This window comes from Rhineura floridana, chromosome 11 (assembly GCF_030035675.1).
Source record: "Rhineura floridana isolate rRhiFlo1 chromosome 11, rRhiFlo1.hap2, whole genome shotgun sequence".
Classification (NCBI taxonomy): domain Eukaryota; kingdom Metazoa; phylum Chordata; class Lepidosauria; order Squamata; family Rhineuridae; genus Rhineura; species Rhineura floridana.
The window spans coordinates 24,173,773-24,191,670 of NC_084490.1; the positions used below are offsets into that span (position 1 = coordinate 24,173,773).

General features: G+C 40.7%; 1 protein-coding gene across 1 annotated transcript; it reads right to left on the reverse strand.

The window, feature by feature from the left end:
* Positions 1-10,991: 10,991 nt before the first annotated feature.
* LOC133367530 (vomeronasal type-2 receptor 26-like) lies at positions 10,992-17,780 on the reverse strand. The gene is made up of 3 exons (XM_061591623.1): positions 17,772-17,780; positions 13,345-13,471; positions 10,992-11,893 (listed from the first exon to the last, which is right to left on the reverse strand). The coding sequence occupies exons 1-3, from the start codon at positions 17,778-17,780 to the stop codon at positions 10,992-10,994; spliced, it is 1,038 nt and encodes a 345-aa protein (XP_061447607.1).
* Between the last annotated feature and the right edge of the window lie 118 nt (positions 17,781-17,898).

The following is a 17,898-nucleotide window of genomic DNA, read 5'->3' on the forward strand; positions in this document are numbered from 1 at the left end:
CAAGCACATTGAGCACAGACTACCTGAGGATTTGGCTGACCTTCCACTGGATCTCTGGGGCATAGAAGACACCGACGTAGGATTGCTCCGGTCTGTGGCCCCTGTTAGAATACAGGTAAAGCCTTTTCTCCCTCCACCGAGAGTTGCCCAGTACCCCCTGTTGCTGGAAGCCCGGGAAGGCATATGCTCTATCATTGAGGGCTTCATTGCAAAGGGCGTTATTCGACCCCAGAGAACACCATGCAATACGCCTATTTTGCCCATAAAGAAACCCCCGAAGAAACCGGGCGACCCGGTTCGATGGAGATTTTGTCAGGATTTAAGGACGGTGAACAGGTATGTGATCCCTTTACACACAGTCATGCCTGACCCAGTGACCATCATTAGCCAGATACCATGGGACGCTAAGTGGTTCACCGTAATTGACTTAAAATGCTTTTTAAAGCATCCCTTTGCACCCAGATTCGTAATTTTTGTTTGGGTTCGAATGGGACCAGCGCTCTTTCGTCTGGATCCAAATCCCACAAGGGTATTGTGATAGTCCCGGGGTCTTCAGCCAATGTTTACGGGATGATCTTGAGGGGTTCACCCCAGAGAGGGGTTCAACTCTTGTTTTGTGCGTGGACGACATCCTGATTGCGAACGAACACCAGGGGGCACAGCGGCAAGACGGTAAGGATTTTCTGTTGTATTTACATTCTCGGGGTCACAAAATCGACCCGAAGAAACTACAGTGGCTGTCTGATAAGGTTAAATACTTGGGCTTTATATTGACCCCGGATGGCCGGCAAATGGACCCAGGAAGGGTTTCTATGATACAGAACTGCCTGCTCCCTCAGACAAAGCGGCAATTGAGAGGGTTTTTGGGACTGATCGGGTTTTGCAGACCGTGGCTGCCATCTTGCGGATAGCTGAGTAAGTCGTTACACATGCTAACGGCAAGTAAAGCTCCCGATAAGATAAAATGGAGCCGGGACAATGAAAGAGCGTTCGAACAATTGAAACAAAGTGTAGCCACCTCTATGTCTTTAAAACCGCCAAATTACAACAAACCCTTTCATCTTTTTGTTCATGAAAGAGCGGGAGTTGCAAGCGGGGTTCTGACACAACTATATGGCCCTAATCACTTCCCAGTAGCTTTCTACTCGCAACAAATTGACAGTGTGGCCCGAGGTACCCCTACGTGCACACGCACATTGATTGCAGCTGCGCTGTTACTGACAAAGGTAAAGGGACTGACATTAGGCCACTCCACCACTGTATGGACTTCTCACGCACTTTCAGCCTTACTGAGAAAAGGCACCACACAGGTTTTCTCTGCCCAGAGACAGCAACAGCTGGAGGCAGAACTGCTGGAAGACCCAAACGTGCAGTTTGAGCATTGTGGACCGTTGAACTGCAACGCTTCTGCCTGATTTACCTCCACCTTTTCCGGAGCATGATTGCGTACAAGTTTTGCAATCCACCTTGCAAATACGACCGGATCTTTCAGATGAACCGTTACCGGAATCGGACCTCGTTCTGTTCACGGATGGCAGTTCTTACTACCGAGATGGGGTAAGATACACGGGTTTCGCAATAACGACTCAATGGGAAGTGTTGGAGGCAACTGCACTCCCCGGACGATGGGGAGCACAAGCAGCAGAAATCTACGCCCTTGCACGGGCCTGCCAGCTGTCGGCTGGGAAGAAGGTCACTATCTGCACGGACAGCAGGTATGCTTTTGGGGTGATTCACTGTCATATTCATTTGTGGAAATATAGGGGGCTTACTACAGCGGGGGGAAAACCCATCCAACATTTGGAACTGGTGCAAAAACTGTTGCAAACTATTCTCGAACCTCTACAATTAGCTGTAGTACATTGTAAAGCGCATACCAAAGAACTGGACCCAGTATCATTGGGAAATGCTTTGGTGGATCAAACCGCCAGGCAAGCAGCACTTCTTCCATTGACTTGGCCCATGCTGGCCCTTGTAACAACTGCCTTTGTCCCACCTATAACTGTTTCAGTACCCCCACAGGAATTAAAGCAATGGACTGACTTGGGCGCAACGCTGAAGCACCAGTTATGGATTATGCCAGATGGCAGAGCATGTTTGCCCAGATCCTTGTACCAGACGGCGGCCAAATGGTTTCATGACCATGGAGGCCACTATGGAACACGTGCACTGGCGGACACAATAACTCGCTCCTGGTATGCCCTGGGTATCCACTCGGTATGTACGGCAATAGTGAAAGCATGCCACACTTGCCAGGCAAATGGCCCAGCGGTGCCAAACAGGGCTCCACAAGGGGGTAGACCGATACCGCCTGCACCATTTTTACACGTCCAGATTGACTTTGTAGATCTTCCAAAAGCAGAAGGAAAGAAACATTTGTTGGTCTTAGTTTGCCCCCTTACGGCTTGGGTCGAAGCCTTCCCGACCACAAATGCCACAGCCACAACCGTGGCGTGAATATTACTACGAGAAATCATCCCGCGGTTCGGGGTTCCAGAAGTTATCGACTCAGACCGAGGCACCCACTTTACTGGACAGATTCTGACCAAAATCGAAGAAGGTCTGGGCATCAAGCATTTGTTCCATACAGCGTACCATCCACAATCCTCTGGGGCAACTGAGAGACAGAACCGGGAAATTAAGACAGCATTGGCTAAGTATACCCAGGAAACCGGGTTAAGGTGGCCTCAGGTACTCCCTATCGTCTTGTTTCATTTGCGTACACGCCCAACCCGGGCTTTAGGGCTTTCCCCGTATGAACTAATGTACGGCAGGCCTCCGTCGAAAGGGGGTCTTTACCAAGTGTGGATGTTTCACTATTGGGGGGATCATATAACTGTATCCCAGTATCTTTCCTTGCAGAAAAAGGTACAGGAGCTGTGGGAAACCGCCAGATACACCAAAACGGTGCCTTTTGAGGACCAGGTACACCTGTACCGGCCGGGAGACTTTGTTTGGGCAAAAAAGTTCGTGAGGGGCGACTCCTTACAGCCACGGTACACGGGCCCGCATCAGGTGCTTTTATCAACCCAGGCAGCAGTCTTTTTGGAAGGGCGGAAATCTTGGATACATCATTCACACGTAAAGCCAGCTGTAGTGACTGCATCTCCACCCCCAATGGTTCCCAAACTGCGCTTACAAAGAAGCGAGGAAACCAGACAGTGGCAAGCGGCTCAGCTCCCCTTCCAAAATGCTGACATTGACTGAGCATTAACAAGCTTATAAATAGATCCTTGGAACCGCAAAGGATGGCCCATTCATTTCTACGTGCATTACTCCCTGTGTGTATATCTATTATAATGTTTTCTTATGTGTTGACCATATGCTGCCCCCTGGGTGTTGATATGTGATGATGTAGATTATTATAAGTTAGTTGATTTTGGAAGGATGGTACCACGAACCCAGGACTGTCCTGACCCGTTTTTGTATGATGTGGACCAGATAAAGGAAGGAATGGTGAAAGCAGACATAGCAGGGCGACTGTGTTACAAAGCGGCTGTGGTTCTGCAACACAATTACACGGGTAAATGGGCCACATATTGCACCCGGGTTGAGACAGAATGGACTATCAGATTAGCGTTAAGATGCAGAAAATACCGCCCGCTACCAAATTATGGGTGCCCCCCCGATGTAGATATAAAGACCATCAGAAAGGAATATAATATGTTTACCTTCCAATCTAACAAGCCTGGGAGGACAAAATTCTGTGTAGGCATTGGTGAACCCTCCTGCTATGCATGGCTGGGACAAAAGATGCCGGTACAAGGGGGGTCTCAATAGATGCCAGCTAAGATATCACCTAAGAAGGGACTTGTGACTGTTCAAACACAATGGGCAGCGAAAACAGGTGACGGATGGGATGGCAATACTTTTGTGGCTTTGCTGGAGGAAACAGCCCCCAAGAAAGGTACCTGCTATGTTTGTGCACACACACCGCCACATGGGCAAGCGGGAGTCCCCCTTACAGGGGCCCCTTTGCCGTTAAAGGAACATCTTTCCTTTGCGTCACACTCCAGCTCTCAAGAACTAGAGGGAGGGCTGGTCATCAGTGGGCCCATCTCCAGTCAAGTTTGTGTGAGTAGCCAAGGACAAGCGACTGGAGGAATGTTGTGCGAGGGCTTAATTTTTTCAAGGGAATTGGACCTTTGTGAATGGGACGCATTCTGTGGAGGGCACAACTTGGCTGGCCATATGGCAATATTTGTTAAAGCTCACCTTTTCAGAATACCATTTAGTGACTTTTTTAACGGATTTAGTAGACCATTTGACACCAACGGGGCTCTGGTGGCTCTGCGGACATTCGGCAGTAAGGAAATTGCCAACATCGGGATCCTGGACTTGTGCATTAGGGAGGGTTGTCCCGGGGCTCCGGGTCTGTCCCTCGCTGCCGGCATTAAGACGCCGGAACAAGAGAAGCACAGGGGAGGTGGTGCTGAGAGGTTTTTTCCCCCAGTATGAGGCAGCTAAAACCTACCAAGAGCTTGTAGAGCTCTCCCAGGCTTTTGAACGTTTTATTTTTTTTTTATAATTTTTTTTATTCAAATTTTTCCAAAAACAAACAAAACAAAGTCAAAAAACATAACAATACAACAACAAAAAATGAAAATAAAATAGTTGACTTCCGATTTGTCACAGATCAGCTATAAGTATATAATATACATCAAACCTGTCCCTTAATATATACATACAGAATCCCTTTTCTCCATAGGCTGTCTTAATTAATCGTCAAATCCCAGTATCATCATTTTATTTTGATCTTTCAACAAAAAGTCTAAGAGAGGCTTCCAATCCTTAAGAAACGTATCTGTCGATTTTTCTCTAAGTAAACATGTCAATTTATCCATTTCTACTAAGTCCATTAATTTCAATAGCCATTCTTCCATTGTTGGTGTTGATTCCATTTTCCACTTTTGTGCATATAATAATCTTGCTGCCATAATCATATATAATATTATTCTTCCATATTTCTTTTCTATTTGTTTATCCATAAAACCCAATAAATAAAATTCTGGTTTTGACTGAATATTTATCTTTAGAATTTTTTGCATCTTCCTACCTATCTGTGCCCAAAATGATTTTGCCTTTTTACATAACCACCACATATGATAAAATGATCCTTCTTGTTGTTTACATTTCCAACAAACATTAGAAACATTACTATACATTTTTGACAACTTTTCTGGAGTCATGTACCAACGGTACATCATTTTATAAAAATTTTCTTTAAGATTATAGCATAGTGTAAATTTCAAACCTTTTTTCCACATATTTTCCCATTGATCCATTTGTATATTATAACCAAAATTTTTTGCCCACTTTACCATACACTCTTTTACTTGTTCTTCCTCCATATCCATTTTCAATAAGAGTTTATACATTTTCGCAATTATATTTTCATCATTTGTACACAGTCCTATTTCAAAATCAGATTTACTTATTTCAAACCCATACATTTTCTTGTCCATTTTATATCTTTCTAACAATTGTAAATAGGCAAACCATTGAAAACTATATCCTTCCTTTGTCAGTTGTTCTCTCTCTTTCATTGTATATTCTCCATGTACATTTTCTAATAGTTCTTGATAAGTTAACCATTTCTCTTTTCCAGCCATTTCTCTTCTACAAAACGCTTCTTGACTTGAGACACATAATGGTATTTTCGAATAAAACCTTGGTTTATATCTATTCCATATTTTCAACAGAGGACGTCTTATAAAATGATTGTTAAAGTCTACATTTACTTTTACTTTGTCATACCATAGATATCCATGCCATCCCCACTTCAAATTATGGCCCTCCAAATCCAATAGTCTTTTATTCCTCAATAAGATCCATTCCTTTATCCAGACTAGACAGCAGGCAGCAAAATAAAGTCTCAGATTTGGTAATCCCAGTCCTCCTCTTTCTTTGGCATCTTGTAGTAATTTAAATTTGACTCTTGGTTTTTTTCCTTGCCATACAAATTTAGAGATATCTTTTTGCCATTGTTTAAAAGGTAAATCAGAGGATATTACAGGTATTGTTTGAAACAAAAACATCATTCTTGGTAATACATTCATTTTTATCACAGATATTCTACCCATTAATGACAGTTGTAGTTTATCCCATCTTAGCAAGTCTTTCTTAATCTCTGTCCATAATTTTTCATAATTATTATGAAACAACTTTGAATTTTTATTTGTCATAATGATACCTAAATATTTCAACTTTTTCTCTATTGTAAAATCTGTCTTGTCCATTAACTCTTTCTGTTCCCTTAAAGTTAAAGTTTTCACCAACATCTTTGTTTTTTGATTGTTGATCTTAAATCCTGCTAACGGTCCAAATTCTTTTAATTTGTCCATCAATACATTAATTCCTTCCAAAGGATTTTCTAGTACAATTATCAAATCATCAGCAAATGCTCTCAATTTATATTCTTCTTTTTTTATCTTTAATCCCGAAATTCTTTTATCTTGCCTTATATCTCTAAGCAGCACTTCTAAGACCAGAATAAATAAAAGAGGAGATAAAGGACATCCCTGTCTTGTACCCTGTTGTATTTCACATGGATCCGTTAAATCTCCGTTAACAATTATCTGAGCCTTCTGAGATGTATAAATCGATCTAATCCATTTTATAAAATTGTCTCCAAAATCCATTTGCTCCAAAACCTGAAACATAAATTTCCAATTCAAATTATCAAATGCTTTTTCAGCATCTAAAAAAATCAAAGCTGCTTGTTTATCATTTCATTGTTCTAAATATTCCAAGACATTCAAGACATTCCTGACGTTGTCACGTAATTGTCTTTTAGGTAAAAACCCTGATTGATCTTCCTGAATAAATTGTTGCAATATTATTTTCAATCTTTCTGCCAAGATAATTGTAAAAATTTTATAATCATTATTCAATAGAGATATTGGTCGATAATTTTTTGTTTTAGTTAAATCTTGCTCCTCTTTAGGTATTAATGTTATATTAGCATTTTTCCAACTATCCGGTATCTTTCCCTCTTGCAGAATAAGATTCATTGTAGACTGTAAAGGTAGTAAGAGTTCTTCCTCCAAACATTTATAATACATTGCAGATAACCCATCTGGTCCTGGTGCCTTTCCTAATTTAATTTTGTTTATAGCTTCAGATATCTCTCTTAACATAATAGGGCCATTAATAGCTTGTCTCTGAAAGTCTGTAATTTTAGGCAAATTCTGTTTAGATATATACTCTTCTATTTTTTCAGATGGAATTTCCTGACATTTATACAATGTTGAATAATATTGATGAAAAATCTTTTTAATTTTTACATTATCTGTCAACGTCTCATCTCCTTCTTGTATCTTTAAAATGATATTTTTTTGACGTTCTTTTCTTAATTTATATGCTAACCATTTCCCAGGTTTATTTGCAAATTCAAAAGTCCTTTGTTTAGCAAAATTTAGTTTTCTTTCAATTTCTCTAACTGTCAGCATTGATACTTGCTTCTGTAACATTTTGATTTGATTTACAATAGAAACTTTAGTTGGATTCTTTTTCAATTCTTCCTCTTTTTGTTTTATTTCTTCCAAAATTAATTGCATTTTCTGTTGTTTCTTTTTTTTTAATTCAGAGTTACATTTAATAAGATATCCCCTCATAAATGCCTTACTTGTATCCCAAACGATATTTTCACTTGTTCCTTTATGTAAATTATGTTCAAAAAACTCTTTTAATTTCTTCTTACATTCTTGTACTACTTTGTCATTCTGTAATAAAGATTCATTTAGTCTCCATCTAAATCCAAGATTTTTCTTTTTTAAAGTTAATATCACAGGGTTATGATCCGAAAAAGTTTTTGGTAATATATCCATTTTAAAAGTGTCCTTCGCTAAAATTTTAGACATCCAAATCATATCAATCCTCGAGAATGTTTTGTGTCTTTCTGAAAAATAAGTAAATTCCTTTGCATTATCATTTATATATCTCCAGGTATCCACCAATTCTAAATGTTCCATCAGTTCAAAGCAAATCTTTGGTAATTTACCCTGTGTCTCTTTGATATTTTTTTCAGAAAGCCTATCAATTTTTGGTGAGATTACCCCATTCCAATCACCCATAATGCACCAATGGTCATATGAAAACTCTGACAATTTTTCCATAAGTCCTGTGTAAAACCTTGTTTTATCTTCATTGGGGGCATAGATACCCACTATCAAAATGTTTGTACCCTGTAGAGTAATTTCAACCCCCACAAATCTACCACTATCATCTAGTAATACCAATTTAGGAAGCAATTGTGGGTTAATGTAGAGAACAACTCCATTTTTTTTTTTGGTCCAGCCGAAATAAATTCTTCACCCAAATCGTTTTATGAACGATTCGGCCATTTCCTTTTTGGACTTTACCAATGAGCAGGGACAAATTAGAACTGTAGTCTTGCAGAATCGGCTCGCACTGAACTTTTTATTGAGCTCCCACGGGGGGATCTGCTCGTTGATTGGGAGCGAATGTTGCACCCATATCACGGATAGTAAGGCTGATGTCATCAAGCATATTAACGACATTGGTAAAATATATCATGATGTGGAACGTATTGGAAATTTCTCTCTCTTCTCTAACCTCTCTGACTGGTTTTCTGCATGGCCTGATTGGCATAAAATTGTATTTTATGTTGTGTTAGTTATAGCCCTGTTAATTGCCGGTTGTTGCTGTCTGCAATGCATTCCCAACCTGATCCAGCTTGCTTCATCATGCTTAATGAAAACTGTTTCCCTAGTTCCCAGAAAACCACAGCCAAACTTTGTGGAAATGGCATTAAGACCTTTATGGAAGGCAAACCATGAAAATACAGCTACCTGAGTGAATAGATATTCCCTCAGGGCTGAAAGGGGGGACTATTGGGCTGAAATATTAAATTGATCTTGATATAAAACATCGGTTTATTTCCTGGTGACCTGACCTTTTCACATTCCAGAGGCTCAATGAATAAAAGCCGGTTTAAGCTGGAAACGTTTCCCTCTCCCTCTTTCCTGTAACATTCCCAAGCATATTGCCTCGCATATAGTTGCAAAGTGTATCATGAAAGCAAATGTTAAAGTTATCCTATTGCCCTATAAACCTTGACATGTAAGCCTTTGAAATGCAAGTCTAGCAATATTAAGATTGTCACCACTCGAGGGGCGCCTGGTTGCAACTGATGCCCCATCCCATATCTATTCTTTTGTTTCTGGCTGCAAAGTGCTTATCTCAAGGACATGTAAAATATGCAGACCCGAGTCTGAATGAGAATCTGATGTCCCTGCCTGTATTCCTCCCTTGCACCCCTTCACCTCCTTTTCAACATATCTTTGAGGTTATTGTGACAATTAAAGCTTTCTGTAGTTTATGATGTTGCTCCCCAATATTGTAACCTCCGGGGAAAGGCTATATATTCTCTGACCTATCAGTAAATGGGGTTCCCATTCTGAAAGGCCCTTGGCTTGTAAGTATCGGGTTCCCCTTTGCAAAGGAATTGTGTTTGTCTTACTTGGTCTCTGGTAGTGGGTAATTGCACTCAACTCCGCACCCTTCCCGGGTGGATGTGAGCTGGGGTAGACAGTGACGGCTTGCGTGTTGGGTTTGCGCCCAACAGTATCAAAAGCTGCAGAGGGATCAAGAAGCAAGAGTCAGGTTTAATTCCCCCTGTCCTGCTCTCTGTAAAGATCATCTATCAGGGCGACTAAGGGCAACTCCAGAGACGATGCTTGTCTGAGGAGATTGGAATGGATCTAAATAATCAAAGTCATCAAAGAATGCTTGCAGCTGTCCCACCACAATTCTATACATCACCTTTCTGAAGAAGTGGGTGGTTGTCACTGGTTGATAGTTATTCCAATCCAAGGGGTCCAGGGCTGTTTTCTTTAGGAGTGGAAGCACCACCGCCTCTTTCAAGGCAGCAGGGACCACCCCATCACACAATTATTAGTATTAGCCATGCTATGCACTCAACCTGTCAAATCCAGAGGTGTCCAAACATACCTTAAGCATGCCTCCCTAGTCCCCCCAAATTACATGACGCTCTAACTCCTCCCCCACAAACATATTCAGCATCCTGCAGACCTATTGAAGTACATGTGTATAGCTACTCCAGGAGAAGTATCCCTGAATGTCTCTAAAGGAACCTGATTGCAACTAAAAAACTTGAACATAGGAATGGAATTTTCTGAAAAATCTCAGTCTTGAACATATCCACACGATTTTTTTCTAGTTTCCATCTCACTCCTTTATCTTGATAAAAAGTATTTTTAGTGGTTCTGCTAAAAATATGCACAACAATCACACATTATATGCAATAATATACACATTATTATATGTCTATTATGATACACATATTGTAGACTCCATGTTTCCTAAAGTAATCAACACATAAACAGATACCTACAATAATACATATAAATGTATACAAATATAATTAGTTGGGTTTTCTTTGATTAATTATCCTGGCAAGGCATGGACATAAGTGGGCACTCAATGCAAGAGGCAGTCCTATGTGGGCAAAGCTCAGTGAGGTCAGAATTGACAAATTATGTGGGTACGTCCATTTAAAACAGATTCCTCCTCCAATCCTACTTGAAAATCTCAGTTCTGGAAGAAGGTAGATCATATTTAACAATGGGAACCATATATTGCATGCAATAATTAGGTTCATTCTTTGATCTGATTGCCCTGACAGTTCATAAAAAAACATTTTATTTCTTAGGCTTATGGCCACAGGATAAGGTGCTTATTTCTACATATTCAAAAAGATTGCTCTGTCAGTAGATTCCCTAGGAGAAGAATGTGAAAAGTAGTTTATCAATTTCAGTAAGACTTTCTGGAAGACAAGGTAAGAATAAAATGTGGGGGTGGAGGCTGGGCTACTTATAGTGTCTTCACTTTAGGCAAGCCTTGGTTCAGTTTTCCAAATAAGGAGAATTGGAAAACCTATTTGGAAGGCTCATATAGGGCACCTGCTGAGATCAATATTCTCACATACTGCAAGATAAACAAATTCTTCATTCTTTTCTTCTTATTAGCTGTTCCCTGTTGTTCAGCTCAGGCCTCAATACAATAACATAGCATTTGGGGGAAAAGATGCAAACCAACAGCCCAGTGCTGGAAGCTAGGATGGAGAAGATCTCCACAGCTACCATGTATTTCCCCTTAGTGCTCAGGTAAGTTGGGACAAAGGACAACCACACACTGCAAAAGAGCAACATGCTGAAAGTGATGAACTTGGCTTCATTAAAACTGTCTGGTAACTTCCTGGCGAGGAAAGCCACAGTGAAGCTGACAATAGCCAAGAAGCCCATATAGCCAAGGACACAGTAAAACATGGTCACAGATCCCTCATTACATCCCAGTATAATTTCTTCAGTCATGGAGTGCATGTCGGCATCTGGGAATGGAGGAGAGAGTGCCAGCCAAACAGTGCAAATTCCTGCTTGGATAAGGGAGCAGCAAAGAACAATGGAGGTGGCCAAGCTTTTCCCCATCCATTTCCTCATGTTGCTTCCCGGCTTGGTGGCCATGAAAGCCAAGACCACAGTGATGGTTTTTGCTAACACACAAGACACAGCTACTGAGAAAACCATGCCAAAACTAACTTGTCGTAGGAGACAGATCACTTTCTGAGGTGGCCCAATGAATGGCAATGCACAACAGAAGCAGAAGGAGAGGGAGACTAGGAGAGTGTAGGTGAGTTCCCTGTTGTTGGCTTTGACGATGGGAGTGTTGTGGTGCTTGATAAATGTCCTGAGCACCAGAATTGTGATCAAAGAAAAGGAAAGAGCAAAACAAGCCAAACTGATCCCTAAAGGGTCTTCATAAGATAAGAAGTTTACAGTCTTAGGAATACAGAAATCTTGGTTTTTGTTTGGATACTTTTCATCTGTGCATTTGTGACAGTCATTCATGTCTGCAAAAGGAAAAGATGTGGCCTTAAGCCATTAATCTTCTTTGCACCATTTGTCTGAAGAGCATGCCAAAAATAATTTCTGTAATACCAATAGATGTTCTCTCTTCAAATTATAGGATAAATTCAATACTGAATTCAAGGCTCTTTTCAATATTTTTAAATCATTTAGACCTGTGCAGATCTTAAAGTTGAATCTTGGGTTTTAAGCATAAGGATGTAGGAAACCAGCTGTGATTGCAGAGCCCTATGAAAGGTGACTGATTATTAAATCTCCACATAAGATTGACTGTTTCAGTCAGGTACCTACACTTGATGCATGTGTGGTGTAACTGACCCCACCATTTTTTTAAAAAATAAAAATGTGCCATTAAAATACTACATTTGGGGGATATTTAGGAAGACTTCCCTTTTAAAAAAAAGTGTATGTTTTATATAATCCATCTTTTAAATATTTTATATCTAGAAAACATTTTAGGATTATTTGTTTTAGTGATTCAGTAATGTTTTATTTGTAACCGACTGCCCTTGAAAAAGGGTTGTTCAGACCTTAAACTTGTCGGGCTCTAATAAATAGCTTCTATTTGCTCACAAAGCATTTCTACTGTATTGTGACTGACCTTGGCATTCCTTAGCAACTGATTTCCTCTTTTGGTTTTCCCATTTACATACTATAAATGTAACAACTACAATATCAAACATTTATACAATGATGTAAATAATTATTGTAGAACATGGCAATAATCCTGAGTTGTGAGTTACTGGTAACGATGACCATACAGATCTACCAACCATAACATATGCTACCTGAGCAACCTATGCACAATCAGTGCATTTTACAACTGAATAAGTTCGGCAGACAAAACATTGTTGCTGCAATTTTCATTGTGTCATCCACAAAGGTGACACTTCCCCCTTTACTTGGTGTCAGCAGTGGTGGTCTGTACTAGTCCTGAGCCTGCCCTCCTTGATGTCCTCAGCAAGCTGGGTATGTGTCTTGACTCAACCCAGTGTTTGATTTAGGGATGGCAGATAAATATTGTTTGATCTGTATTATGGAGTGAATCTGTGCATTTCATCTCTCCCAGATCTATGTGTCGATTGGAGTGTAGATATGTGGATTACTTTTAAAATACATCTATTTCTTCACCACTGGATGACAAAATGGAAGACAGACTTGTGCAAAATAAACCAATTGCAGAGAAAATACCAGATGAAAGTGTGAATGAAGGTCAGAATAGATTGAGGCATGTTTGTACATTCCTAATAACAGAAGCAAAGGATCAAACACACACACAGAGAAACACTCCAAATTCCTTTGTATTGGACAGCTCCCTCTCAGCCCTTCCACAGCAATCCTTTCAGTCACACCCCTAAAGAAAAGTAACCTTGCATACCTATTGCTCTGGATTAGATTTGATCTATTTAGTGACTCAGTAGAGTATATATCGTACCGTTCTGCTCCGAAATCTTCCATTTTGGACATGGGGTGCAATCATAGCAGCAAAATGGCTCCCCCTCCTTCCCTTTCTTGCTTGATCCAGGGTGGCAACTCTCAGTACACATTGAAAGAGGACGTGACTAATCCACATATGAAAGAGGAAAAGGATAACATTCAGAATAAGAGATTTGAATCCTTAAGTTTCTAGTAATTTTCCAAGACAATTCAGTAATGTATGAATGAGCTCCATTTTACTGCAATTTTCCTTTTTTAAAACAATGAATATGGTACATCATTATCCCTATATTTATACCTACAAAGATAATCTATTATGAAAATTGACCAGGTGCCTATAGATTTAGTTCCAGCTTTGGTTCCTACACAGTAGCTTAATTTCACAGTTCATGCCATGTTCCCCACTGTTCTAAAAATAATTCAGATGGCTGGTGTATCCTTTTTGTTCCATTTGGACATGATGCTTTATTTAGCATGTACTAATAGACACAGAATGAATTCTATATCTTGATTAGGAACAATAGCTCAGACAACTTAATATGAAAATATATTCTGAAGTAGAAGGCATGTTAACTGATCACCCGCATATCATCATATTATGACATTATACAGCCACCATAGTGGCTGTATACTATAGCCAGCATGGATTTTTCACATTTCACAATGTTAAATTGAAAATACCCCTCATGCCATTCTGTTGCTTCCCATAAGCTCATTTAAAAACAGAACCTTACAAACTTATAGTCTTGAACTCAGAAATGTTTGCTTAACAACCCTCTCAATTTTCACGGCAATACACAAAACAGTCAGAGAGAATAGAGAGTTCAAACTCTAAAAAGAGAGAAAAAAACCCAAGAGCCCTTTTGGATTTTTTTCTCTGAGAGTTCTCATAATCTGTTGAAATTCATTAAAAATAAGCCATGTTCACAGAGTACCTGTAATCCCAATACTGACCTTGCCCCATACTCTGACCTTCATCCTCTGCAGTTTAAAAGTTAAAAAAATTTCTAGCTGATTTTTAATTAATTTAAGAAATTTTGGCTGGAACCCAATGATAACATCGGGAATACTCAGTAAGAACCAACTGTCAGTGTTCTAAAGGCCAGACTCACAGCTGCTGGGCTTGCCTAATTGGGGCCACACCCACACCAGACCTTTATTTCACTTTAGACAGTCATGGCTTCTCTCAGAAATTCCTGGGAAGTGTAGTTTGTGAAGGGTGCTGAGAGGAGTCTCCTGTTCCACTGAGAGAGCTCCAGTGGCCAGACAGGTTTAATAGTCAACTACTCTGATTGAAGGTCTGTGAAGGGAACAGGGCATCTCCTAGCAACTCTCAGCACCCTTCACTAACTACACTTCTCAGGATTCTTTGAGAGAAGCCATGAGTGTCCAAAGTGAAACAAAGGCCAGGGACAGCTTTGGTTTAAATTTGGGTGGGAGTCTACATGTGCCTGCTGTAGAATAAAAAGGTGGGGGAAATGCTGAAAAGCAATGATACTGTTCACATTTTTTTCCTTTTGGAAAGGAAAGGGGCTTCCCCTCTGTCCAGTGCCCACCCACCCAATCTCCTCCCCTCCCCTCCCCCTCCCCTCCTCCTTCCCTCCCTGTTCCTTCCCCGGGTCAGTGTTGGACTACAACCTGGGAGACCAGGGATCAAATCCCCATACAGCCATGAAGCTCACTTGGTGACCTTGGGCCAGTCACTGCTTCTCAGCCTCAGAGGAAGGCAGAGCTTGGAAAAGTTACTTTTTTGAACTACAACTTCCATCAGCCCCAGCCAGCATGGTCACTGGATTGGGCTGATGGGAGTTGTAGTTCAAAAAAGTAACTTTTCCAAGCTCTGGAGGAAGGCAATGGTTAAACCACCTCAGAATACCATTTACCATGAAAACCCTATTCATAGGGTCAACATAAGTCGGGATCAACTTGAAGGCAGTCCATTTCCATTTTCAAACATGATAGCACCAAAATAAATCCCACTGAACTCAAAAAGTATGCAAATGATCAAACACACCCTCCCTTCTCCTCCCTCCTATCCCCTCCCTCTTGCCCCTTCCCTCCCCCTTCCTTTGTCCCTCCCTCCCCATCCCCATCCCCTTCCAATCTCCTCCTTCCCCTTGCCCCTCCTTCCCTCCCCTTCCTCCTCCCCATGGTCAGTTTTACCTATCTTAAGCATGACTGCATGGAAGTAAATACCATTGAAATCTATAAACATGCAAATGATCAAACCTGCCCTCCCCTCCCCCTTCCTTTGCCCCCCTCCAATATGCTCCTTCCCCCTCCCACTCCCCCATGGTAAGGTTTTCCTATCCTAACCAAGATTACATAGGAATACATCCCACTGAACTCAATAAGCATGCAAATGATCAGACCTGCTTTCACCCTCCTTCCCCTCCCCTCTTCCTTCTTCCCACTCCCCTGTCCACTCTAGCCCTCCCTCCCTCCCCCCTGGTCAGTTTTACCTATCCTAAGCATGATTGCATGGGAGTAAATCACACTGAATTCAATAAACATGCAAATGATGAAACCTGTCCTTCTGCTCCCCTCCCTTCCTGCGTGCTCCAATCCCAGTCCTCACCTCTGAGTTTCCTCCCCTCCCTCTCTCCTCCTCCCCCTCCCTATCTTCTGTGGTTAGTTTCACCTATCCTAAGCATGATTGCAGGGGAGTAAATCCCACTGAACTCAATCATGTAAATGATCAATCCATTCTCAGCAAACTTGCGCAGGATCCCATTTCTTACCTCCCAGATTACAAAGCAGGGAAATTCACTAATAGGCAAAAAAACTTTCCAGCTTAAGAATGTACCTATAGCCCACAGGTATTTCTATCAAACTTTAAAAAGCAGGGAAATTGGGCAGCTATTGTGAATGCACCAGGGGAGCAGGACACGTGACCTCCTCTCTGAGATATTAGACTGCCCTACAAATTTGTCAAAATGCAAACACCATTTGGGTTGGTCTTTCACAGTCAAATCCACTTCCTGTGTAGCTTGGAAGAATTTGGTAATATGAGCTTCTGAGCATATGCTGAGTGGTGGCAACACCTGCAATCAGCCCAAATAATAGAAAAAAAAGACATGTGCTGTGCTGATCTTGTTTTAGCAGGGAGGAAGCAACAGTTGACAGTTGATATAGTTCAGATGGTCACTTTAAATATGTCTGATTTACTTTGCAATTTTAGTGACGTTTCCTATAGGAAATCATTTTCTTTTTTCCCCTATTTGTGTGAACATGTGAAGTACAGCAACACTTTGCAAAATTTACACTAAAAAACCTCCAAAAATAAGTGTGGAATAATGGCACTGACTATTCTGCAGAATAGTCTCCAGTGGACCTCAGGAGTATCTCAGTTTGCACAAGAAAAAACAGTGGGAGGTGAAATATATTCTAGCAAAATTCTATGTGTGCTCTGTGTTTTTATTGACCGTGCCCACCTTGCCTTAGATAAAGTGGTTTAAACATAGCAGGCTGAAGACATGCATCCTCTTTTTTCCAACAGCTAGAGTCAACATATTGTAATCAGTCTGATTTTATATCAAACTGCACTTTCAGATGCCACTGTTAATGTACCCAAAATAGAAATAGAACATAACCTTCAATTTGAAACACAAAAGGCTGTCTTCACCATCATATGACATTGATCAATAAAAAGGCTTTGAAATTAATAAAAATAAATTTGACACAGATTTCTAGGATGAATAATGAGGGAAATAAAATTTTCTAGTTTTGATTCTCTATAGAAACATTAGTAACACAGGGAAGAAGCCAAATAAGAAGAACCCCAACAAACATACAAAAAAATAATTCTCTATCTTTGGAGATGGTAAGTGTTGCCACCATTCACCATATGCTCAGAGGCACTTGTTACCAAATTCTTCCAAGCTACACAGCAAGTGGATTGGACTGTGAAAGATCAATCCAAATTGTGTTTGCATTTTGACAAATTTGTAGGGCAGTCCAATATCTCAGAGAGGAGGTCAGGTCTCCTGCTCCCCTGGTGAATTCATTATAGCTGCCCAATATTCCTGCTTTTTAAAGTTTGATAGAAATATCTGTGGGCTATAGGTACATTCTTAAACCGCAAGGTTTCCATATTAGAAAGGCTTGACTTGCTGAATTTCTGTTTGCCATACAGCTGCTAAAGGCACAAGAACCTTGTTTTCCCCAAATGCCAACCCAGAGCCAAAGCCTAGGCTGACATCCTGTACACACTTACCTGGAAGTAAGCCCCATTTAACACAAAGAGACTGACTTCTGTGTAGACATGTATACTATTGTACTGTAAATTAACTATACAGTGGATTCCTAATGAGTCCTTATCTTTAGCTCCTGTGAAGTTTTCACATTGCCTTTTGCGGGGACGGGGATTCTTTAACATTCATCCACACATATTGTGTAGCAGTGATAGTAAAAGAAAATTATTACGCACGACATGATCTCAGGTAAACCCAGCACAGAAAAGATGCAACCTGATTGCTAGGGGAAAAGGAAGTGCAAATTATGGAGATTTTGAAGACTAAAGAGAAAGGCAGAAGCAGGAAAAATGCACTAA

What these genes read in the sequence shown, in the direction of transcription:
- LOC133367530 (XM_061591623.1), bottom strand. An exon ending in GAAGATTTCGGAGCAGAACG is followed by an intron (nt 11,894 to 13,344) that starts GTACGATATATA and finishes TTCCTTTTGCAG; the next exon opens with ACATGAATGACTGTCACAAA.